Below are 25,954 nucleotides of genomic sequence, written 5' to 3' on the forward strand. Positions count from 1 at the left end.
ACTACTATTTTAAATATGCACTGTGTAAGGGCAGTGTTGTATATACTGAAAGTTGGGGGGGAGATTCTCCCCTGCAAATAATTGCTTCTTTATTTTAAAATCTCCCACAGAGTAACCTTTCACATCTTTAGTATTCACACAAAGATTTTGAATGCAATACTATCCTTGCTATAAATACAGAACCTGACAAAAAGATCTGAAGAGTATACAAAGCTGGAAAATAAGTATACTTTGTCTAGTAGCATTGTAAAAATCTGGTATGATAACCTTAAAACAAAAAAGAAGAAAAATTAACTTCTTGAAAGTGCTACATATTTGAAGTACTTTTATTTTAACAGTGCATTCATCCACCAAATTAACTAAGCTACAAGATAAGGAACTATAGCCTTATGTTGAAACAGTTTGGAAACTTGTCTTCAACACTTACTAATGGCAATATCCACTTTTAATCCTACTTTGCATTCAATTGCCCCAATAAATATTTCACCATTATTATTATTATATTCCAGATTTTTTTATGCTCTACTCTTGCTATTGAAAGTCTGTATTAGAATTGCTTTTCTGTTTCTTTAAACATAGCTTTTGCTTAAAGCAAACCATAGCAACTGCAAAGAAGTTACCTGCACCCCCTAAGCTCAGAGTGAATTGCTCAAGCATTGCTAATTTTGAGGTGGGAGGAGTTGAAGAAATGAGGTCTTTTTATATAAAAAGCTTAAATGACTCATGAAAACTCTTCTGGCATAGCTTATACATGCTTGACAACAACAACAACATATATAGCACTGTCCATCATTCAAGTGCTGTACCAACTAGCCCAAGAACATTGGGCATAACAGGCTGTTTCTGAGAAAAGGGAACTGGCTGTTCCCAAGTCTCCTAATCGGCTCTATGAAGTACCTCACACTTGACATTCAATTAATCAGTGTTTAAAAAGTATAAGGTACCTGGCATAACAGTTCAGGAGATTTCAAGTGGTCATATCCACTTAGACTTTCTGACCTTGGCCAAATTTCCAGCCTAGTCACCAACAATGGTACATTGTCAGTGGTGAAAAACCTGAAGGTTTTCTATGGAGGTCAAAGGGAAGAGATTCATACTAACCACAGATGGAACTGAAGTCAACAGACTACTGAAAAGGGCTATTAAAAAAGAGCCAACATCAACAGACATCCCTGGATCTGAATGTCTGGTCTACCTACCAGTAACTGCACATTTGCCAATCACTTTCACAGGATAATCAAATTACAGTTGCATTCACTCCCCAGCCCTCTTTTTCGGATGTTCCAGAATTTAGCTCCACTAGTGATCTGATATTTATTTTCACGCTGCTTTTAGCTAGAGCCAGCTTCTACACACTGCTTTGCCACCCACCAATTTTCCTTTCTGTCAATCCTGTTTCCAGCAGGAAAGATCCCTGCATCTTTCTGTGTCAGCTAAACATTCTTGGTCATCTGGTCAGCACAGCTAGAGATTTATACTGCTTTGAGTGCCACAGTCCTGGTCCCTTGACGTAATATGAAAAAATTATTCCAACAGAGAAGCTAAGGCTGGATCACATCCAAAGACTCTCTAACGATATTGCTCTTCTTTAAGCTCAGATGTTGCAAAAGGAAGTTCAACAGAAATAAGATCATATGGAAACAATGTGCCAAATAATGGCATATTCAAAAAAGTATAAAGTATTACAGACTGCATAAACAGCCTGATATGTGTCCTGAGAAATGCCAAAGCACCTGGCTCCACTACTCTTCTCTGCCATCATTACAATTTAAAATCAAAAAAAGTAAATGCAGAAACTTTCTCCAAGTGCTTTGGGCCTTCCATACTGAAGACAAAGCATCCACAAAGGAAGGACATCAATCCATCAGATGACACACAAGTGGCTTTCCTTAATTAGGGATCAGCTAACATTAGAACTGGTAAGTGAACAGAAGGCTCCATACACTGCTACTGCTTCCACCTACAACCTTTATCTCGGTTCCTCCGCCCCCTATACCGACTACCTACCCCACAGTATTCTCTTTGTCTTCTCCCACTCGATTTTCTGCCTGAAAAAACTCTCCTCCTTTTATGTGCCAGGTAGAACTCTCTCCCTTTCTTTCAATACTTCCTTACACAAATTCCCTCCAGCTTCTTTGTTCCACTCAGCTCTGTTGGGGGGCCTCCATTGCTATTATCCAGGCTGCACCCCACAGGGGCATTGCTTCAGTCATCACACACTTTGTCATTCCAGAAGACAAGTGTGGGCTTGAAGACCTTCTGTAAAGCACACCTGATGGGGCAGCCTGATATCTCAGACCTTACAGTGAATAGCTGCTCCCTTTTAGCTGCTCATCCAGCAGTGACAACTAATTCTTCAATTCAAAATAAAAGCCTGATGGCCATATGAAGGATAGAAATTAATTCAGCAGTCTTGTGCTCTCGTTTGGAATTGTCCATCACCTAGATCAAGCCCACAGGAAGAGCCATTCTTTCATATCAAAGGCAGCAGCATTCTAGGTAACCAAAGAGCAACCTTGACAGGGTAAGAGTTAATTATGAAATAGATCTCAAGACAGGGCTGTGAATTAGCATTTATTCTGCAACATATATAGCATTCTAGAAGGCCCCCTGGAGCAGCCAGAACCTGTCCTTTTATAGATGTATGTACCATTGCACCCAGGGCTTTCCAGCCTGTATAAACCACTTAGCAGCTACAGAAGAATCTCTCTGTTCACCTCAACATCCTTTAAAAAAAAGTAATTTTGAAACATTCTTAAGGTAGTTTACTACCACGAGAAGATCTCCTTAAATAGACAGAAATCTATAGTAAGCATGGAGCTCTTCAGCTACGTTAGGTGTACAGATATTCCAGGTCCTTCACAGAAACCTGACCAACCCAAGTGTTTCTATGTTACTGCTTTGCTTTCAAATCATGTGCAGTACTTAATACTGCTGAGGCACTTTATGTTTCCAAAGCTCTGTACTAACACCAGCTAATTATAGGCAGCTTACAAGAATATCCCAAGATGCTGAATCTTGGTGCGTTATTGAGGATTTTTACTTTTTCCCCTTGCCTAAAATAGGGAAAGTTAAAGATTGAAAGATGCCTAAGAGCTTGCTCCCTGAACTGTGGAACAATATTTTCAAGCAAAAGGTACTATATTTGAAATTTCCATTCTGCCAGTGTGTAGAAAAGACCCAGGCCAGTCTGGCCAAATAGAAATGGCTCTTGTTCACTGTAAACACTGAGAAGATATCACACACATTACATTGTCAGATCCAATTTCCATTCACAATAGACATCCACATTGTACACACTCATCTCCTGAACTGGCACTGCACTGCAGCCATGCCTCTAGGGGCTCTGTTCTGAGGAAAACAACTGAAAAGGAACTGCTAATCCCTTAATTAGTGGCACCCGCTTCACCTTCTGCAGGAATAATTTAGAAAGCCTAAATGGGCCACATGTCACACAAGGTGAAAATTTAATAACTGAAAATGACTCAGGTTGTTGGTTCATTTCTCTGTACCTACATCTCAGCTGGGCAAGGCTACTGAAGGAAAGTACTCAGTGTCAATTGAGAACAGCTTCACAAACCACTCATCACTGCCTCTTTTAAAAGCCATCCTCTCTCAAATTTCTGATGGGAGTTTCATTACACCAAGCAAGTTGCTGATCCTATGTCTCAAGCACAGCTCCAGGAATACAAAATTAGGGCCATGTTCTCTTGAATTTTCATAAAGCTCTTGTTTAAGCCACAACAGCAAGGGGATCAACTGTACTATCCTGGCTGAGCTACTTCACTGCTTGCTAGAAAAGAACTGAAGCACAAACCATATCCACCAAAGATGCCTGTTAGGTCTCATCATCAATTCTGCTACTCCCTTCCTCAGACCTCCCACGCAATGATTGCATCATACAAGAGTCCTACAAAGCTGTCCAGTAGATTATGTCAAACCCCATAATACTTATTTATCTATCTTGGGATGCAAGTGGCACGAACCAGACTATCTACCATCAACTCAAAGGTCAGAGTTAAAAGCCTCTCTTCCCTCACACTGACATTTCAAGGCTGCTCTCTTCGGAAGCTGCACACACTATTTATGTGTGTGCTTCTCTTACAGTAAAAGGAAAAGCAAAGCCCATCTCCTTTTACCCAAGAGCCTATCTCCTTTCTACTCACAAATATCTGAGAGAGAAATACTACTCCATAAAACATGACTCCATTTTCTCCAATCAGGTAAAGAGGGACTCAGGTAATGGAACAGAAGAACAAAGACATTTGGATACCATGGTGACCATGGACAAACAAGAAAGTAAATTAGCTACCATTATGATAATGAACTGGCTTTCCAAAGAAGGCAATTTGCATGTAACAACTAAGCAGCAACATAAAGATGCTTAAACAGAAGTACTGCTTGCTTTTCAACCCTGTAGCAATGGAACAAACAGTCACAGCCACCAACCAACCACCACTCCGGTTTTTTCCTGTTTGAGTGTCTCTGCAGAGGCCAAGTACCTGACCAGAGCTCCCTCCAAGTGTAATGAAGCCTCACTCTGCATTTCTTCTGGTAGCACAGCAGTTTGTGCACAATCTGAATGCACCGTCTGGAAAAGAGAGGGCAAAGCATTAATGACATCACATTTTCCAGCAATTCTACATAAAACCTGGAAGTATCTCCAAAATCAGCACCAGGGAAATAGACAAATTCAAAGACTATCAAAGGGGGATGGGAGTTTTGCCTTTGGCCTCCTTCAGAGAACAAGCACCCATAAAAAAGGAAAATCTGACAAAATGAAAGAAAGGGGCCTGTATGCTAATTTAAACTCAACAGGGTTGGACTGACCACAAATGCATGTTTGCTATTTAATAAATACTTTTCACTGTTTGCTACCCTTAACTAGAGGGCCTCATAAGCTCTACAACATGAGTTTCTTAACTTGCAGGCTCCATGTACATGAAATACTGCAAGTTATTGTAAAATATGGACACAACAGAGCTTCTCAGTTTCTCTGGCCTTAATGATGATGCTAAAAGAAATAAGGGTGTCAAAAAAACTATAGGATTTTTAGTTTGACTGAGGTGTGTGGTTTAATTACATTAAAAAAAAAAAGATATTTCTATCGAATTTTCCTTAAAAAATAATTTAAGTATGAGTTTTGGAATGATCATGCACTACACACACAAGCTTTGGAATCCCCCAACATACAGGTAGTGTACTTTTCAAGTGTCCAAATCCTGTAGGTCTCTATAGCATCTACTATTCATACAAACTCTTAGGTGCACAAACATTCTTCACAAATAACATCCAAATTAAAAATACAGTATAATGAGTAAATTCTCTAATGCTATCATTAAGGACAAGACAAAAAACATATACAAATTTGAATTTGTTAGGCCAAGCTATTTTTAGCTATTGACTTGTAGAAAAAATAGAAGCAAGACTACAAAAAGGAAAAATCGCTATTTCTCAAAAACACATTATCTCATTAAAACATACATTTTTCTGAAAAGACACTGATGAAGACACTGTACATCAAATAAACATGGAGAAATCAAATTCTAAAAAATTGCATGGAATTTATTCAAAATTACGTGGAAAGCTCAAGATAAGGCTTTAAAAATAAGGCTGTAGGAAAAAATAGGCAGAAGATATACATTATTCTTTTCAGACCCCTAGATAATCACAAAAATACTACAATGAGGTAGGAACTGAAACTAACTTTGAATAAAGGTAAAACTATATATAATCGCTGAGCATGACATTAAGTGCTGTATTTCAAACTAGATTCTCACAAATTCAAAAAGGAAGCAAATCAGCCAGGATAGACAGCTGTCTTCAGCCCAGAAACGGCAATCACTCTGGGGAGAAATCTCCTATTTCTGATGTTACTGTACTGGATAATGCCCAGCACCTTTTCACCTCTGTATCTGGCTTGGCTATAAGTCAAGTTATGAAGTTATGCATCCTGGTAGGGTGCCTCTGTTTTTTCATTTTGTGCTGAGGATTCATAATGTACATAATGGACAAAAAGCACCCTTAGTCTAAGCAATCTGGATTTCTCTTTTAAATATTAATATGCCGAGCCTTGAGCAGCTTCATATTGTCACCTTTTAAACATACTGCAGAGAAATATGATACTACTTGTGCATTCAGAACACCCATTTTGTCTGCAATAACTGTGTCTGCTATGGGATGGCTTCAGACAGGAGCACAGTGAAAGGACTGCACAAACATGCCAAAATGAATGGATACAAATGTCCACTGATGGTTTGCTACTGCTCATTATATTTAGTGTTACGGGGTTTCTAGATGTGATGTCGCTTCTGAGTCCAAGCATTTCACACCTTTCTAGTGAAATTCCAGAGCATTACACCCATCTACAAAGAGGTCTGCAGTTGTCATTACAAAAAGAAAAAACATTTCTCACAAACTCACTTGAACTGTACAACCCTTGAAAAGGCACTGTAATTGCAAGGTTATTTGGGCAAAATCAGAACATGCTGAAAAGTTACCTTAAGGGAAAACATCCTATGTGTCTTTATCTTTTCTACAGAATATAGTGCTGTTCACGCCTTGGGGAAATTCAGCACTGTACAAACAGTCAAAGCAAAGCCAACAAACTGTCTAAATCCTACTTCTACCCTCCAGGCTAAAGCAGTACAAAGCATTGGAGGGGGCCCTGTGGGACACATGGAGTGCTCATGAGTAACTCTGTCCTCCTGTCTCCTTTGCCCATCGCTAAGTTTTACCCCTTGCTGCCTAGCAGGCTATTTCAGGCTTAAACCTCCCTCCCTCTCTCCCTCCCCACACTGCCTTCCAGGCCTCATGTCAGTCATCCTCGCTTTTTCAAAACTGTCTTTTCTGTTTCTAGACCAAGATTCATCTTCTGGGAAGTGGGGATTGTTGCAATGACTCTGCGTTACGAAACTTCTTTTAGACTGAAAAGCTCTTTGTGTTAGATCAAGTAGATTAGGAAAACAGCCTGAAATTGAATTGCTTTCAATTTTCTGGCACACAGAGGATTTTTGAAGTAGAAAAAGTTACTGGAAGAGTTCATGAAAAGCCATCCTGCTCCCCACCAGCCACAAAGTGTTATTTCAGCCAGAAGATTGCTCTATGAGCAGGATTCCACCTAAATTCAAACTTCAAATGAAATCACAATGAGTTACCCCACAGATACTTACACATAGAGATCCATAGGAAATTCTTTCATCATGTGTGTTACAATGAATTCCACCATCAAATCTGACAGAAAAGAAAATTATAAAGTAAGTATTGAGCTGGCTACTGTTAACTTCTAGTGGATTACAAGGAAGTCAAACTGCCCCACCTACCTATCTCTACCAGACAATAGTCCCGCTTAGATGAAAGGAATTTTCACTTTGTTTGTTTGTTCTAAAGAACATCAGACATTTGCTAGAATTAGAAAAGAAACTACTGGAAACTGAGGGTACATTCTGTAATTTGCTTTGAGGCACTGCTTCCCCATATGCTTTCCCCCACTATTAGTCAAATAAAGACTATACCATGAATAGTCTAAACCATGATGTTTAGAATTGCTCTCATATTTCAAGCCCTGTCTCTAACATAAAATTCCATTACGAAACACATTTTAGAAATTTTTTCTTGCCAGAAACAACGCACAACCTATATGTTACCTAAAGAGACATTGTAAATAACACCTATTTTTCCTGAAACAAATTTTGAAGCAAGTAAAGCCAGTTTCATCTCAACACAGGTTAAGCTTTGGCTTAAGACTAATTCAGGGGGAAAAAAAAGAAAAAAGGAGAATGTGTCTAACATTTAAGGGCTTCCAATGTGAAGATAAGAAGCAAAGAGTATACAAATACAATTGAGAGAAGCTAATAAATGATAACTGAATGCATGCGTGGGTGTGTTCAACCCAACTTCAGCATGAAATGCTTACCCCATGCCAGTGGTAACAATTGTGAGCTGTAACCTCCTAGGGCAGTAACAGCCCAGCAGTGTGACTCAATAGTGACTAAAAACAGTGTAGATGAAGAGTGCATGAGATCTGATAAGTCTAGAATGATTCTTCATAAAGTTGTTGTGTCTTGGCTTCAATAATCGCATTTGAAAATGCTGAAGTCTAGGACAGATTCCACACCATCAGGCTGAACAGCCATTCAGGGATCCAGGCTCTTTCCATTTCTGAACCCATATATGCTTTTGGCCTCCACAGTAATGAGAGTCACAACTTAATCATGTGCTGCATGAAAAGCTTTCAACTACGCCTCCATATCCACAGGCAAAACCAATCCTAGCTACTGACATTCCTGTTGTTTTTTTGCTCAGAAAAGGCCCAATGCCCAGCAAACACGTTCACAAATATGTGTACTTTCTATAGGCTTACCATCGTCATATAATCTACAAAGTACTTGTGGCTGTTGCCACACTCACCTAAATGCTGCATTTGTTAATCAACTGCCCTCATTCTTGTTACTAACCCAGGTCAAACGGGCCAAGCAGCTTCTGTAAAACTTTCTGTAAATGTATATAGGATTTGTTGCTAGAGAGCTGCAATCTTGGATTTGTCTGCAAGGCAGCCATGTATGGAGATGGGCATGGATTGCTGGAAACATCTTTAGTATGTAACTGTCCTTCTTTTAAGTCCATCCACTGCTCCATTTAATCCTCAAATCTCGAATTTCCATTGCACAACAAGAGATGCTTCAGGAGCCACAAGCACACACGTGCTCTGACAACACTCACCAAGCACTGCACACACCAGCGGGCGACAGGGCAGGTTCTTGTCTGCTGCTTTCTTCCGATGTCTCATTGGCTTCAAAAACACAAAGATGAAAAGAAGTCAGCAGCAGCCTGAAATGACAGTCTGTGTATATCTGTCATTTTCAAGCTAATAGTACCATCAGTACAGGCTTCCCTTTGTCTTTTTCTCCAACTGCCATCTTATACACATTAATCCTAAAGGCCATGGCTGGAGCCAAATTGTGCCTGCTTTCCAGCAGGCGGATACCTGGGGGTTTGTTTCTCTAGCTATGTAACTGGAGGGCACTGTTATACTGAGGGAAGGGACCACAAGACCAAAGCAAATCACGCAGCAATTCCTCCCCCTTGGTTAACATACTGATTTGTTTGTGACCCAGAAGACTGACTGGCATTCTTAACAGGGTGTGCAGCAGTCAATGGCTTTAGTGTTCATTTTAACAGACCCGAAAGGCTAACTGGATAGCAAATTTGTTGTTAAATGGTAATGACTAGCATGCTTGGAGTATGGCCTCCATAAAGTAAGATGTTTGTTTCTTTCTTGAACAGTGACTCTTCCAAGTGCTGCTTCACTGTCAGATGAGGTGGAACTTGCCAGTACCACAAAGAGAAAATGCATCAAGTTAGGATAACTGCTAAAGCTACTTGTAACTACAGAGCTTCATGAGCCAGGTAAGGACATTTCCTCCACAGAAACCTATAGGAAAAAGCTCTGGAAAAAAATACTTTCCTCACCGAAGGTGATTCACTCCACTCAGGATGAAGCATAAGCCAAATGAGAGCACTCAGTGTAATTCTAGCTGGCTATTATATATCACAGGAGGGCTAATGCTGGCTAAAGATTAAGGCAGAACATTCTCTCTACCACTGATTTCCTCAGAGACCTCATAATACACAGCTCCTCCTCAGCTACACAGGCCTCTGAATTCACTGACAGGGCAAGTAGCTCTTTGTTCTTTGAAGAAGGGAGACATTCTGAGAGCAATTTCAAAATCATTCCCCGACTACTGCATTTCTGACAGCATTTCCACATGCCTTAGCAATCCAGGTTAGATGTCTGTGACACAGTTTTCAACATATACTTTTCATACATACTCAAACCCTCCGTGTTTGCATCCCAAAGAGAAAATCTGAAGGAAAAGACTCACCATTCTGTGTAGGTTTACACGAAAATTCATGTTGTCATCATGAAGAAAAGCATTAGCATATTGATCCTATTGAAAAGGGCAAGAAAAGGGAGGAGATATGAAAAGCCCAACACCCTACAGTTGCCTTTCAAATTACACATTTCAGCGTAAAACTCCCAAGATACAGCCATAAAGTTTAAAAGCCATATGTCCATTTCCTCTTGTCCCACCCATGGTTCCAGTCACACAAGAGTAAACCCTGCCTGATCCCAATTCCCCTTTAGGAAAATAAATTGCTAACAAAACAAGCAGTAGTTCAGTCTTTAACTTTCTCCCCTTTTGCTTATTCAGACTCTGGACTGCACACACCACAGTGTCAGAAGTTTAACAAGCGCTCCAGGTGTATAATATATGAGGTGGTTCTCCAGCACACCAGTTCCTGTGACCATGTGGATAAAGGTTTAAATTGGCATTTTGATGCCAGAAGCTACTGCAGTACTAGCAGATAGGCTTATGAGCTGTGCCACCCCTCAGGCAAATCTCATTCCAAGACCATCTCTAAATTAAAGAGGCTTTTCCAGATAATGAACAGCCAGAATAGGTAATAAATATACCTTCCCTTTAATACCAGAACCAAGGAATGCCCTTGTTATGCAGAAACAGAATTTCTTATCTTGTGTTATCTATGCATCCACCTGAACAACAAGTGCCAAAACCATTTAATTAGAAAAATTTGAAATGTAGATGATTCATTTTCAGGCTGCACCCTGTAGAAACATTATTACAGAATCCTTACACTGACTATGAACCTCACTCCTGTTTATTCAAGAATGAAAGGTCTTTACTTGCAAGGAAGCAAAATGTAAATGTCACGCAAACACAACCACCATTCAGGACAGCAGTCAGCCATTAGTACATCCTCCCCATGAGACAGGACCACATTCAGCCAGGACTGCTGACATAGCTCTGTGATGCTGCTTTCTCACCCCACTACCACATTTCCTACTTGTCTTGCTTGTAGGGACCCACAACCACATGACTTACTTTCAGACTTGTATCCTTCTCTGGCAGAAGGGATATGGCACAGCTCATGCTTACCATGAACAGCACAGAGCTGAAAGCCATTTGCACATTACTCATCTAAAAGCCACACCACAAGGTCACTCAACAGCTAAGAGAGAAAATGCTTAGGTTCACTCTTTTTTCTCTTCATCCCCAGGAGCTGGCTAAGTCAAATATGATGATCCAATTTTCAAGTTTCAAGTCAACTTTAACAGTACTGCATCAAGTATAGTAGCAAACATTAAGTGCCTGAGGACCTCACCATGCAGTACCATTGTGGATATTCAGCTCCTGCTCCACAGGAAGCAGAAGGATAGAGCCCTCCAACACACCATCTGCTGAGCAGCTTCACACAAGGAACCTACCTCTGCTATGCATGTCAGGATAATGAGGCACAGCTTGCCACTGTGCAGCCGGTGCTCATCTGCAAAGGAGAAAAAAACAAGTCCTCCATGAGCCACACAAACCCAGCAAGGCTGAAGAACAAGACAGCTGTTGCAGCAAAAGAAAAGCCCAGCTTGGAGAGTCTTCACAGTCCTCATTCCTCCATAACAGCTAATAGCTTACTCTCATAAGCACTCACCCTCCAGCCTGGCCACTAAATCCCATCCCCTCATCACCAGTCTGCAACAACAACAAAGGCTCAGAGTTGGACTTCCAACAGCACTATAACTATCCGCTGGGCTTCTGTCTCATTCAGTGTTACTTCCACAGATATTCTAAATACTGTCTTTCTGTCACAGCAGAGACACACTGTTCCCTCCCTTAGACAAGGTGGAAAGCAAAACATCACCTTTGTAGGTTATGAAACAAGCAGCAAAGCTTTCACAGAGGCACAGCACTGTGTAGCAGAATGACTGCTGACATTATGCTCTAAGTTCCAAATTTTAACCCCAGTACTGAGAGACATGACCTACTTTGCTCTGTGCAAAACCATGAAAGAAGGGAGTCTGAAAGACTCGGCATTTTAAGCCAAGAGTTTCACCCTGATCAGTTCCACAACTTCTTACTCATCTCACAACTTCAAACAGCTTTTGCCCTGAATGACAGCTGGAGCAAAATAGAGAGGGACTAAGGCAGAAGAATGCAATTTTTATTTTGATTATTTAAAACTCTCCTCAATTTTAACCTTGAATATTAAAAAAAAACCCAAGACACATATAGTCAGGAAGTAATGTAGGATAGAACAAACCTCTGGTTCAATCCTTGCTCAAAGCAGGGCCAGGTAAGATCAGGTTGTAGAAGACACTGTCCAATCAAGTACATTTAAAAGTCTTTGTTCTAAAAAATAACGTGCTCAGGCCACACACCCACAAATCCACCAAACAAACCAACAACATACTGATAACTAAATTCTGAGGAAGCTTCAAATTGCACATTCCTGAGATTTCCAGCTCCTTTAAAGCATAGGACTACTTAACATGCCATCCCAGACATCTGCCTTACAGTCAAACTCGAAGGAGAGGGAAATCTGAAACAGTCAGATGCGCTTTCATATAAATCAGAAGACAGCATCAGCCAAGTTCTTTCTTTGCAGGTGACTTTTATGAACACTTTCCTAGCTGGTGTGTATATGGCAATTATAAAAACAGATAGAATGGGCTTAGCTAGCTGCTCTGTCTAGTTTGACACCTCTTTTGTTTTTCTTTCTATGCTGCTCAGGGACAGGTATTTACTAACAATATGTGCCCTGAAGGGTGCTGATTTTATCTTGCAACACTAAGTAAGATGAAGAGGAATTTTGGAATAGGAGAATTACAAGTCTCTCCTATCTCCTTACCTCAGCTAAAATGTTTAAGTTTTGTACTCCAGCAAACAGGAGAAATGGCCTAGAATAGCACTGATACACAAGAGTCTTGTTATTTTCATATTGCAAGGCCTCCTTGTATATTTCTGTAGGTGCTGTTACCACTTGCCTCTCTGGGGATCACAGTGTAAAGGCTCCTGTTTCACACCATGAACTCTGCCTTCCACTGCTGCATTGTGAACGTCAGACCATTTTCAAGAGCTGTGGGGCAGCTATGCAAGCAGTTACTTGCACAAGCACTTCATATCTTCACAGCACCCTTCATTAAAGGAACAAAGCAGACCACTTTCTACAGGGAGGTATGTCAGTATGAACCCTGTTTCACAGATGGGAGAAAATGACACAGAGGTTTTGCTTCTCCCAAGGCAGTTGCCTCTGACTGACACAAGAGAGGATAACAAGAGAAGGATCTAGCAAGCACCATCTATTAAATTATGCTCTCTGGGACAGGACCAAAAGAACTGCCTAGTCCTGGATGTGGAACAAACCAGTTTCCCCTCCAACTGTTCCCACTGTCTCAAAACACATGGAGTAAATTAGAATTATTCATTCTTCTTGCTATATTGGTGTCACATAGAATCATAGAATCTATGATTCTAGGTTTAGGTTAGAAAAGATCTTTAAGATCATGGAGTCCAATCATTAATCCAGCACTGCCAATCCACCAGTAAACCATGTCTCTAACTGCCACATCTACATGTCTTTTAAATACCTTCAGGGATTGTGACTCGAGCATTTCCCTGGGCAGTAAAAAAAAAAAAAAATGAGGCAGTGCTCCATTTATAGTTAAAATATAAGGACAGAAATATACCCACTAGAATTAATAAGTATTGGTTTGGAAGGCATGCTTTTTTTAAAGGATCAATCAGTGCAGCTCATTGCTACAAACTATAATGGTGGGAAGGAGATTAGGTCTATCTGCACAAATTTCAAACCTTATAAAAGCTAGAACCAAAGTAAAGAAAGAAACAAACATCAACTCCTGTCTCATAATATAATAAACTCATCTCTTGCTGGTTTGTTTAGTAAGGAATCCCCTCTATCAGATTTCACTCCATCTGAAACTAATCCAGCGTGGCAGTTTCCACATTACAGTGCAGACTTTCCACATTACAGGGACTAATAAGAGCAGAAGTTAAATTGAAAAACATAAAATTGTTCCATCAGAGACTTGGATCAGCAAGACAGACCCTGAGAAAAGCAAATGAGAATGATTAGAGAGCCTGTAGGTCCTCCTCATGTGTGCAATCTATTAAAATGACTGAGCCAAGATTGATGTGGTTTAGTTCAAAAGACAAAAGCAAGAGCAAATATGAAAGCAGACTTCAAATACGTAAGGGCTGACACAAAGAAAAAAGAAACAATCCATTCTCAATATCTATCTTGGAGAAGATAACTAGTAAGTAATTTAAATCTCAGCAAAGAATTTAGGAAGCATGCAAAGCTTTCTCACAATAAGAATAGTTAAACACTGGAATGGACAGTCTGAAAATGATGCTCCAGTATTACAGTGTCATCATCCAACCTGGCAGCAACACCTCTGAGAAAGGTATACAGGTAAACCTGATTCTGCCTTGATTCTGAGGAGTCATGGCTTAACCCCAGACAGCAACTAAGTACCATGCAGCTGCTTACTCACTCTCAATGCTTCTCTGCTCCCCACAGTGGGGAGAAAAATTGGAAAGAAAAGGTAAATCATGTGGGTTGAAATCAGACCAATAATTGAAACCTCATCATCATAATCATGGTATTCATTAATAATCATCAGCAGAGTGAGAGAGTGTAACAGAACTGAAGAGAAACAAGTGATGCACGATACAATCCACAATACAATTGCTCACTGCCTGCTGCCCATCCCATCCCCAAACAGCAATCAGCCCCTTCTGGGTAGCTCCCACAGTTTATATACTGGGCATGACATTCCACAGTGTGGAATAGCCCTTTGGCCAGTTCAGGTCACCTATGGGGCCATGCTCCCTCCCTGCTCTTTGTGTACCTCTCACTGGCAGAGCACAAGACACTGAGAAGTCCTTGACATAGGGTTAGCACTAATTAGCCAGAGCCAAAATATCAATGTGTTATCAACATCATTCTCATACTGAATCCAAAATCAAAGCACTGTAACAGATATTAAGAAGAAAATTAACTCTGTCCCAGCCAAAATGAGACAGGGGTGCACTAGATGCTTTCATGAAGTTCCTTTTGGTCCTAACTTTAATTATTACTTTTTCTTCAACTAGCTTGCTTACTGAACAAGACCAAGACAGCCAAATACAATTTCACTGCAAGCTAGCAGGTAAAAGGAAACTGCCTGCTCTCTTTTTCAGTTCTAAGCATTCACAAAGTTCAGTAATTAAGTGTGTATCATAGCTCTGCAGATATCTTCCTATTTCTGTTGCCATATCTAACTTAACAGCAAAAGTCAGTAGCAGGCTGAAATCCGGTGCAAAGACCACTTGTTATGTTTACACTATGGTCCTGCCCATATATCCAGTGGGCAAAACAGCACCCTTGGGTACCCTGAGCAGGAGATTAAGCAATACTTCAACTCCAGCAAGCTGAAATTAACCCCCACAGAACTACAGGAGAAACACAAAGCACAACATAGAAAGATACTTTCTCAAGCAAATTACAGCCAGTGCAGTTTAATTTACAGCAGTCCTATTTATAATTACAGTTTAATCATTGACTACCAAAGGACAATGGAAGTATTTCCTTCTAATGCTGAGCTTTGCCCCCTGTGTCAGTTTCTAAGTGTTCTTAAAAATACAGATCTCTGGTCTCAGACTTCCTCTCTCTGACAGATAGTTGTGAATCAGATATGCTCACACCTTCTGCATATAGACAGGCTTGGTTATTAGGTATTATCATTTATTATTACATTCATTCCATACCTGACCATCTCTCCTGCCAGCATCAGGTCTCTCCTAGTTTCATATGTCTTATCCCACAATAAGAAATCACTGAATTTTTTCAAAAGGTAGGATCTTCATTCTTTTAAAGGGACTCCAGTTGACTTCTATTTCTGGAGCCATTAGGCATGTTCCTGTGCCCTACTGACTTCAAAAGCACTGCTGCATCCACTGAATTCACTTACCTTTTGTGTCCTGCATCACAATTGAGCTGTACTTCAAGAAGGTTATCAACAGGTTGCTAGTTTGCACATCAGCATCCAAAGGCAGTTCTGCAGAGCTTATAACTGGAACAAAGCAGATAAGACACATTTATCCTATACAAAATCAAGAAATAACTATAAAGAGAACTAAGACACAGACTGACACATCTAGGGTAAGATCAGCCTACTTGCAGGGGCATCTGACCTCCTGCTCCATGACCACCCAGGAAAGATTTTTTTATGAAGATTGGTACCACCCCCTCAGAGACCATTTATCTTGCTCTAAGCACAGGCTGTGGTACCCTGCAAAGTGATATCCTTCTCTGCCCTGCCCCTGCTCCTTCTCCCAGGGAGATGAGCCCACTGTTGTAGCATTCATCAACATCCCCAACCTAGGGAGCACTAGATATTTGCACTGATATCAAATTAATTCCTAAAAGCAACACAGATGACATTCACACCATTTTCAGTTTGGAAAGAGATATGCCCAGCAAAGGCCCTTCTCTGTTTCAGCACTTTTGAAATTTCAGTTCCAAGAAGTCCATGTCAATTCCATTCCTCCTTCCCAACAACAGTCTCTCTTGCAGAAGCAATACACAAGACCTAATGTAACAATTATTGCATGACCAAAGCGATAGAAAAGGAAGACAGAAAGAGCAGCTTTATAAAAATCAAGAAGCAAAAGCAGTCACAGCTTGTGCTAGATAAATCACAACCCAGCAGGTTGCAGAAATGTACTTTCCACACCCGCAGCAGTTCATTGGCATTTCTCTAGGACACCAGCTGTACTTTTGACACCTTAACAGTGGACATCATCTGCCCTAGACTTTACAAGAAGCTATCTCATTTCCTCAGCTAATTGCACATGTGCCTCCTCTCTCATTCCCCATGCACCACCTGAAGCACTGAGTTTATGAGCTGTCAAGGTTCTATCATGTGACTGAGCCACATTTTTACTGATGACTGAGCCTGAGCTCTCCTAAAGGGCCATTCTCCGCTTTCCTATTTGGAAAGCTTTACAAGAAATATTGAAAGGGAGGAGAAAGATAAGTGGGGAAAATGCATCACGCATTTACCTGTGCATCCGGCCAGATACGTCTGCTATCATTTAAGATAAATTAGCTCAGGAAGACTTCAGTAAAGCACTTAATACAGTTATGTATAAAAAAATTAAAAGTGAAAGGAATAGGTGGGAACCCATAAAGAAATTTAATGTACATCAAAGATCTAGCAAACAAAAAACAATTGGAGAAATTGTTAGTCTGAGAAAAAATTACTCTTGAATTCTGTAGGCATCAGTTTAGAGAATGTTTTGGGTTTTTTTTTCTGTGTGACCTGGAGATAAGAACAGTTGCTTGCTAATGAACCTGCTAATAGCAGAAAGCTGGGATATGTAAACACAGAGGAGTATCAGACTGCACACAAAGAATGGCATAAAAACAAGGACAGATAATAAATACGAGATGGAATTCAACTGCACAAACCATAGGGTCAGGAATTCAAGGATTTATTTCCATGGCATACTGAGAGTTCATCAGCTGCAAACAGGATACCATGATGCACTACGAGATCACAAAATGACAAGGTACCAACATGAAGGACTCAAGAGAGCAGTTCTACAACATACATCCAGAAATGCACTTCAGCAGGAACAGGAATACTGCAATGCCTGCATAAGGTGCTGGTAAGGCCCTGTCTCAAACATTGTACATAATTATGCAGAAGCCATGCTCAAAGAAGATGAACTTAAATTTGAACAAGTTTAGAGAAAGGCTAGTATGTTGATCAGAAGAACAGAGTACCTTTCTTGTGAGACAGCAAAACACACAGGTAAGTAAACCAACACGTGAAAACGAGCCATCATTGTTTCAAGGGAGGGTTAACAGCATTATAAATGAGCATGAATTGACAAGAAATGCAGGTTGCAAGGTTGAATATTCCTAACCAAGGTAAAAGATGCTCAAAGTGCCCCCCAACAGGAACTATTGGGAAACAAATTTAACAGATTTAGTCAGAGCCTGATAAATTCATGGGATTCAGTGATTATATGCCTGCAAGCACAGGGCACTAGGCTCAAGAGTCAAGGGGATCTTTTCCAGCCCTGTGCAGCTGTCCTGACATGACAATAACATGACTGTTCTGGCTGCCTAGGGGGTCAAACTCACTGGTTTTCATATTCAGGAGGTGACAGGTGGCTTGAATTACAATTGACAGAAGTCTCTCTCTTCTCAAGCTATAAAGATAGCCTAAGACAGAGCTCTCTGCACTGGAAACAGATCTGCAGACCTCTAATAAACACATCTTAAGCACTGTATCATCTCTTTTCCATCTATCCATCCTCATGAATGCTCAAGGCTTTTCTCACTGCTGAGGAAAGAAAAAATGCATTTATCATGAGATTGGACCTTGCAAGAAGTGAGGAACTACATCCCATTGCTGAATGGGTAGGCTGGGGGCCCTGAAGGGAAGTAATTTGATCCTGTACACAACTGTGTTTTGGTTCAGAGAAAATTCTGAAAAACACCTTTCAGAATCAAGGCTTGTATCTCATAACCCTATAATGAGGCAAGTAAGGCTTCAACTGGGGCAAGAGCAGGCACAGAAGGATGAAGGAGACAAGCCAACAGTAAAATGCAGGATTCTTTAAACTGAGCACTGAGAGGCCCAGAGTACAGTAGAGGTTCTTGTGGAACTCAGATTATACAACCACCTTGAATACAAAACTGTAGCCCTTGGAAACAACAGATGAAATAGATGAATGTAACTTCACTGCTCGAATCACATGGAAAAAAAATCACAATGGGGCTTTTAGGTTCTAAAGGTTGCACATCCCCAAGTGTCAGCTGGTTTAGTCCATTCAGTCTTGAAGCCCCGGGGCTCCTGACACATTGCTAATGTGCCAGGTCTGTTGGCAAAGTCTGTGCACTGAGATTGGAAGTTTTTTCACTCCCAATATTATGAATAGCTCAAAGATTTAGCTAAAAGTCTGAAAAATGTATTTATATCCCCAGTGGATCTTTCTTGAGCTGTTACAATGAACGTAGTGAATGAATATTTAACAACAGTAAGCAAACTGACATTTAGATAACTATGGTGACAAGCACACTTGATTTACATATTATGGATAAACAGTTTCTAGCAAAAGCCTCCTTTCTGGAAAAAAAAAAAAAAAATCACTCTGAAGAACACATCACTGCTTATCCTGGTTCACGATACAGACCTTTTTTTAACACACATTTTGAAACTTTACAAGGTCTTAATTCACACTATAGTTTAACAGCCAGAGAAATTTCAAACCAGAATATGAACCTGGTTTTTATCCCAGACAACATAAAAGAAAAGCATCTGAAACTCATAGATGGATTTCTACATTTTACTGTAACTTGAAAACAGTTCAACTACAGACTTTTTTTAATGCAGGAAAATGAATGCAATCTTTTCATTCCAAAGCCAAAAAGTCTCTTGCTAACTGGCAGCCATAGGCAAATTTTACAGCTGAGCTGCAAGACCTTAGTAAATGAGGAAAATTCTGACATCTTTAAAACAGCAGTATTCAAGCACCACCAAACTAAACCAAGCCAGAAGCCACCAAAAAAAAAAAAAAAAAAAAAACACAGAGTAGGGATCAGCAAGCTGACAGCAAACAGAAATAAAGCTTCCCGAGGTAATTGCTGCACATTAAGATCACATCCTCTTCTTAAATTTAGTAACCTTACAAGCTGCAAGAAGCCTCAAACTCCAGAAGATCTCTGCCTCTACTGAAAGCACGACAGAGGCTTTGTTTTGATTTTGTGTTGTTTTGTGCTGTGGTAAAAGAAAAAAAAAGAAAAAAAAAGAAAAAAAAGGGAAAAAAAGGAAAAAAAGGAAAAAGAAAAAAAAAAGAAAAAAAAAGAAAAAAAAAAGGAAAAAAAAAAGAAAAAAAACCCAAACCAAAACATAAAAACAAAAAAACAATAAACCACCAACAGTCCAAACGAGGTGTAGATGTGGGTAAGCACAAATTGTCAGTCGTATAATGTGTTGTGGGGGCGGCTACATGTGCAATGAACACGTTGAACAGAAGCCCACAAAATGCCCATCACTCCACTGTTCATGTTATATGCACACAGAGACTTGAAACATAGGGGACTTTTTATCTGAAGCTTTTGTTATCCATGGCAACAAGACAGAATTCATCCATGAGGAGGATCATCCTTAACTAGGGTATCAAATGACCTGAATAGATGATATAACTGAGTAACCCAGGCTGCTTTTCCCCAGAAATATTTTTGAACTGTGCTCTATTCAAATTGACTCCATTCCTTCAGTAAAGACTCTTGAGCTCAGATGCCATTAAAGTACATGAAGACAGCCATTTCATTTCTTCTCCAAAACTAGGCTATACCTATCCATACCTTAAAATATAAGGATTTTATTTTAGACGATTTCAAAGCATATTTATGTGGACACATAACATCTCATTTAGAAGAAAGATCTCAGGGTAAGCAGTCCTTTACAAAGCCTATCAAAGAAAAGGCAATAAGAGGGAGGAATACTTCCACACCCAGACTGAATTCAAATCCCAATTAATTCAAAGCTGAGGACAAGTGCATTAACGACAGGCAGAAATCCACGGCAACTCTCTGTAAATCTGTTCCAATGACAAATAATCCAAGGCAAAGGACCTGACACTAGAAATATTCGTAAGTAAAAGCCTACATAGAATAACTAATGGGCTGCATGTACCTTCATGCAGATATTTGGGCAGTACTGTTTTCAGAAGGAATATCAGCATAATTTCATACAGCAATACACAAGGCAAAATAAAAATAAATTTCAGTCAAAGAATCTTGCTCATGTTTAGTAAGGCAAGTCACTCCAGGAAGAGACCACCAAATTTCATCTGCTCCCGCCAGATCTCATTAGTTGCAATCTTCAGAAAATAGTTTGCAGTTATTTTTCAGTTTTAAATTATTTTTCCCCAGGAGATCATTACATTTCTTACCATCTGAAGAAGGTGGGGTGGTTCCAAGTGGAGTGACAGGTGTTGTTGGAATTGGGCTCGTCGGTGTCGTCATCAGGCCCATTTCAGGATGGCTCTAACAGAAAACACAAATGCACAGGTCAACTGCTTCCCCAGGCATTAGAAACACAGATCACTACTTGTACTGTTCCATGCTCTTGCACAATAGACATGACTAATGAAGTCTTAACCTCTCCTCCAAACAGCCAGGCCATGGTTCCTGACCTTGGATGTCTAACAATTAAAGTGTACATCAATTTCTCTACTCCACAAAATACAAAAGTACATCAGAAAGTGGTGGCTCTCCCCACCAGACAGAAAACATGCCCTTCTCTAATGGAGAAGGTTTGCAAAAGCCTACAGCGTTAATAGCTTCTAATTTCCCTTAAAACAACCTAAGGATGTGCATTTGAAGTCTTCCTCCAAGATCCTTTCACATCTCTTTCTAAGAGCAAATTCTCCTCACCCCTGCCCCCTACCTGCTTCATACTCAAAGATGATGGCATTTTATTACTTTCCTGTCTCACCATAAAGCCCAGGCACTGCAGGAAAAGAGTGCACAACATAAATAATACTATCATTATTGATCCTCTCAGCTTCCATCAGCCAGTTACTCTCCCCATTTCATCTCTGCTAATAGTTGCCTGCCTAATTACTGCTTTGACTTCACTCTTTGCAAGCTTCCGGACCTATCCACACTAGTGAGAGCGTAGGCAATCTGCCATGCTATTTTTGAGTCTGGCTGCCAAGCAAAGTGTCCATTTCATAGGGCAAGTTTTACATAAATGTATCATCTGCCTTAATATATCATCACAATTTCAAAATAAAAGAAAGATACAGAACTGCTGATTTGATGTTAGTTCCACAGGATTCTTCACAAGTGGGTATCCTCAACACTGCCTTTGAATATCTCATTTTATGAGCAACTATAAATGCATGTATTTTATGGGAAGCACAGACACACGTACAGCAACTCAAAGACAATTTACATCCCTACAGCTACCAACTTAAACTTTAAAATATAATTTTTCACTGAAAGTCTTACATAAGCCAGGTTTGCTTCCATAGGTTTTGGGGTTTTACCTTCTTTCTCCAGAAGAGTAACTGGCAGTTGAGAGACAAGAGTGCCACCCAGCAGCAAACCTGAGCACCCACAGCTGGTGAGCACACACTTAACACTCCAGATATCCTCACCACTGAATCCCTGCTCTTCCCATGCGCCACGCAGCAGCAGGGAGCCATTCATGCAGGGCCAAGCAATGGACACCAGCTTAGGCAAGAGCATTCATCAGCTTTTACAAGATTTTTCCAACATGACATGACCTACCTTGCTCTCTCTTAAATGAAGTATTACAGACAATCCATCCAAGAACATCAGTTCTCCAATTCAACCCACTGATCAGTGGCTGCTTCAGCTACCACTTTCACAAATAACTAGTCTAGCCTTTCATTGTTAAGAGCTTTTACTCTAGCTGATCTTTTTCTACTCTGCTCTTTTCCCTGCCAAATGGTTCTCTTCCCTCAGGAGTATCTTGACCATAGAAAGGCCAAAGTTGGTACTACACAGAACTGAAAGAGCAGAAATCACTCCTAAGTGGTAGGAATGAATAACCTGGCAAAAGACAAGCAGGGAACCTCAGCAAATTAACCAGCCATGAAACAGAAGCTTTCTTCAGAGGCTGTAGATATGCTTATCAGACCTCTTCCATCACCACTACTGTCAGGAGTCCCCAAAGGTCTCCTCTGTCATGCCAAATGCCTAGCCTGTGATGTATAGATGCACTCTGAGGACCTGAAATAACTGGGGAAAGGTGTAAACATCTTTGCTGATGTTGTTTTTCTCACAGATTACAAGCAGTACCTACAAACCAAAAGTAAAAGCCTGAACCTGAAGGCTTTCCTAAACAAATCAGGCTACCCTTTCAGCATGATCACTAGATCAGACAGGCTCATTATCTGCCTCCCCGCAGCAACCACCTCTGCAAACTCACACAGCATTTAGAAAAGCATCCAGAGATTTGTGATCAGAGCAGCCCACTGCCTCTCAGAAGGCTGTTTCTCCACCATAAATAGCCCAAGGCCAAGTGCTATGCTCCAGTAACTAGTTCCCATGCCAAAGGGGCTGGGCTCTCCAAGGAAGTCTGAACACAACATAGTATTTGAAACAACAGTTGTCATATGTCAGTTAGTCCCTAAGTGAAGAATACCCAAACAGACAACATGCAACCCATGCACACCCACACAGAACAATTCATCCAATTTTGGAGATGAATCACCCTCTCTCAACCCTAACTTAACAAAACTGTGGTTTGCTCTGAGAGCTGCAGCAGCCTTATCCCTACCAGTTCACTCTCTCCATCTTGTCCCTAAATACAGTATCAATAGGGCACATAAAGCATTCCATGCAGCCCTTTCCATACAGTGGCAAAAATGAATCATTCCAACATGAAATGTGACCTCAAAATTCTACTCATTTTTTGTCAAGGCGGGAAGTATATCATAAAATGCTTCGCAGGCCCTGGCCTGCTTCTATCTTTCATGCTGATCCTGTGACAAGTATACAGGAGGGAAAAAAAAGAAAACATCTTTTCACCAATTCCATTTCTGGCTCTCTAATTTCAAAGACATCCAATATAAAGAAACAGGAAAACATTCCACTGAAACTCACTTGTGCCAGAACTGTGATGAAATTCCGGTTTAAGTGAACAGCTTCATAGAGGGCCAGAAGGATTGCTTCATTTGTTCTGTGGGAAGGATACAGACAAAGGCAGTTAGTGATCAGAATATCAGGAGCCAAGTTTTTCAGAAGCATGGCCTATCTGAAAAAAAAAGAATTTTTTACAACTATAAAAAAACTCTGCCTCTGCAATCCAGCTATTCATCTGATTATTATTAGTACTAACAATAGTACTAGTAGTAGCAATCCATAAAAATATCTATATTTAGAGCTCAACTACAGTCTTTGTTCCCTTCCTGTGGAAGGTGTTTCTAGTTGCTCAAGCAGCACTTTCCATTTAAAGTCCTTTCTTTTAAGAGCAGAGGGTCCTAAAGACACTAAAACCCCCATATTTATCACTTGCCCCTTTTGGCGGTGTGTGCATGAACCATCACTTCCCACGTGCCACCTCTGACACACCTATTATATGTTATAAATGCCTCATAAAAACCACTTTTTTTTTTTAATAGACTTCCTTACAAGCAATTCAGCTGTGGCTCCTCCTGCTGAACCCTTCTCATGGAAGGGCAAATCCACAGTTTGCAGGGGAGTGGTACCATTTAAGTGACAGGAGAACCTGCTCTTCTAGTTTGCTTTGTGACATTAGAGAGGATCGTGCCGATCAGTTAATTGCGTACATAACATCTGTGAACTTACTGGACAGAGATCTTTTCGTCAGCATCTGCTATGAACATGCTGCCCACCTATGGAAAGAGAGAGCATTGCACAGCAGGAATTTGGGAAAGCTAATAGACAACAAGAGATAACACACAGATACAAACACATTTTATTTTGCTGTACTGTCACTGACCAATGCTTCACCTGTCAAATCACGAAAAAGGAAAAGGAAAAAAGGACTGGCTCTTGAATCCCAGCCTGGTTTAGTCTGCCATTCTGTGAGAGGACACCAGAGATCATTTCCTATCTGCTTGCCCCAGGGTGGCTGCAGTTTTACCAAAGCCACTCCTGACAGACAGCTTCCACCCTGAACTATCCTCACAGGAAATTTTCCTGTCAAGTTAGATCTCAGAATACGATTAAATCTCAGACTCAAGCAAAGCCCAAGTGAACAAGGAGAACAATAGATGCTCTGTACAAGGAAGAGATTCACAACTGTCTTTCTAGGGTACCCCTCCAAAAATGCAGGCAGTGCCCACTGCAGAATCCAAGCTTTACTCCATAGCTGAAGTGCATCCAGACTTGAGCAACAAAACAGTAAAGAAACAGAACCTCAAAAATTAGGTTTAGACAGACCAGACTGTGCCACTATGATTTATGCCACATCAACAGAGCAGCAACCAGTTTTTAAAAATACATAGCTATCTAAAAAGGATTAAGAAGTTTAAAAAAAGAATTAGATGTTTAAAATAAAGTCAACTAGAATGAAGAAGATGCAGGAAAAGAATTTCAGCTAGCAACACAAGAATAGAGCTCTTGTCCTTTGAAAGAGCTTTCCCAGCCAGACAACACATTCCTCAGAATACGGCTATTTTAGCTGGATTTAATTTTGATTTATTCAATCCATCTCTACCTCCCACATTCCAAACTCACACTTTTTAGAAACACTATCCTGCTGAACTTACATGAATGCACCCTTTTAAGAACAGAAAAACACAGCTTCCTTGCTTACCATGTTAGTTAGGGCTGAGAAGAAACCAGTCTGATGCTCCTCTTCCTTATCTTTGTATTGCCTGAACAAAAAGGAGTAAGGATGAAGCTTCAGAATTAGAAATGGAACCAGGGTTACTCTACGTAAATCCCAATGAGATACTCTTATTTTATAAGGATATAGGATGGGGGAAGACTCAACATCCACAAGCCATTTTCAAGAACTCACAAAAGAAGATGCAAAGGGTATTAGAACATTTGTAAATTGGGTAGAGTTGCAGTGGGGCTGCTGAAACATGTGGAACTTGAATAATGCTTGTGCTGTTACAGAGGACACAAGTAGTTTGGGCTGACTCTGAAGGAAAGGATCAAGTGACTTAGGAAATTTTGTCCTGCGCTGGACACACAATAATAAACCATATAAGCACACAGAGTCAGTAACCACAGAACAGTTTCATTTCAATCATCATCCACTATAGATGAAATCAGAGCTGGTCACCCTACGGCCAGCAGAAGCCACAGGGACCATTATGATTCATGGCCTGGTCTCACCTGATCCCACTTTCCTGGAGCAAGTGAAGAGGCTGGAACTAGAGGAAGTGAAGTCAACAAACTATTTGGGTACCTCATATTTAAACTACACTACTTCATCTAGCACTCAAAGGGACTAGCAAAACTCACGTGGCCATTTATTTTGTCTGTCACACAGGAATCTGATCATACACAATGTAATGTACAAAGAAAGCAACTCTAAATTCTTGGGAAAGGGGAAATTAAAGAG

The 25,954-nt window shown here is 40.4% G+C and overlaps 1 protein-coding gene across 4 annotated transcripts in view; it reads right to left on the reverse strand.

Annotated features, from left to right (window-relative positions):
* ARMH3 (armadillo like helical domain containing 3) overlaps positions 1-25,954 on the reverse strand; it is a 120,868-nt gene that overhangs the window by 79,108 nt on the left and 15,806 nt on the right. For all 4 annotated transcript variants that reach the window (XM_085065024.1, XM_085065028.1, XM_085065025.1 and 1 more), the window contains exons 11-20: positions 25,196-25,256; positions 24,223-24,269; positions 23,518-23,593; positions 20,832-20,925; positions 15,830-15,931; positions 11,291-11,349; positions 9,885-9,950; positions 8,722-8,791; positions 7,173-7,233; positions 4,503-4,591 (exon numbers count right to left, since the gene is read on the reverse strand). In XM_085065024.1, coding sequence (XP_084921150.1) covers positions 4,503-4,591; positions 7,173-7,233; positions 8,722-8,791; positions 9,885-9,950; positions 11,291-11,349; positions 15,830-15,931; positions 20,832-20,925; positions 23,518-23,593; positions 24,223-24,269; positions 25,196-25,256 — 725 coding nt within the window. The remainder of the gene's footprint in view (positions 1-4,502; positions 4,592-7,172; positions 7,234-8,721; positions 8,792-9,884; positions 9,951-11,290; positions 11,350-15,829; positions 15,932-20,831; positions 20,926-23,517; positions 23,594-24,222; positions 24,270-25,195; positions 25,257-25,954) is intronic.

Source organism: Lichenostomus cassidix, chromosome 6 (genome assembly GCF_008360975.1).
Source record: "Lichenostomus cassidix isolate B80296 chromosome 6, HeHo_3.0, whole genome shotgun sequence".
NCBI classification, from domain to species: Eukaryota; Metazoa; Chordata; class Aves; order Passeriformes; family Meliphagidae; genus Lichenostomus; species Lichenostomus cassidix.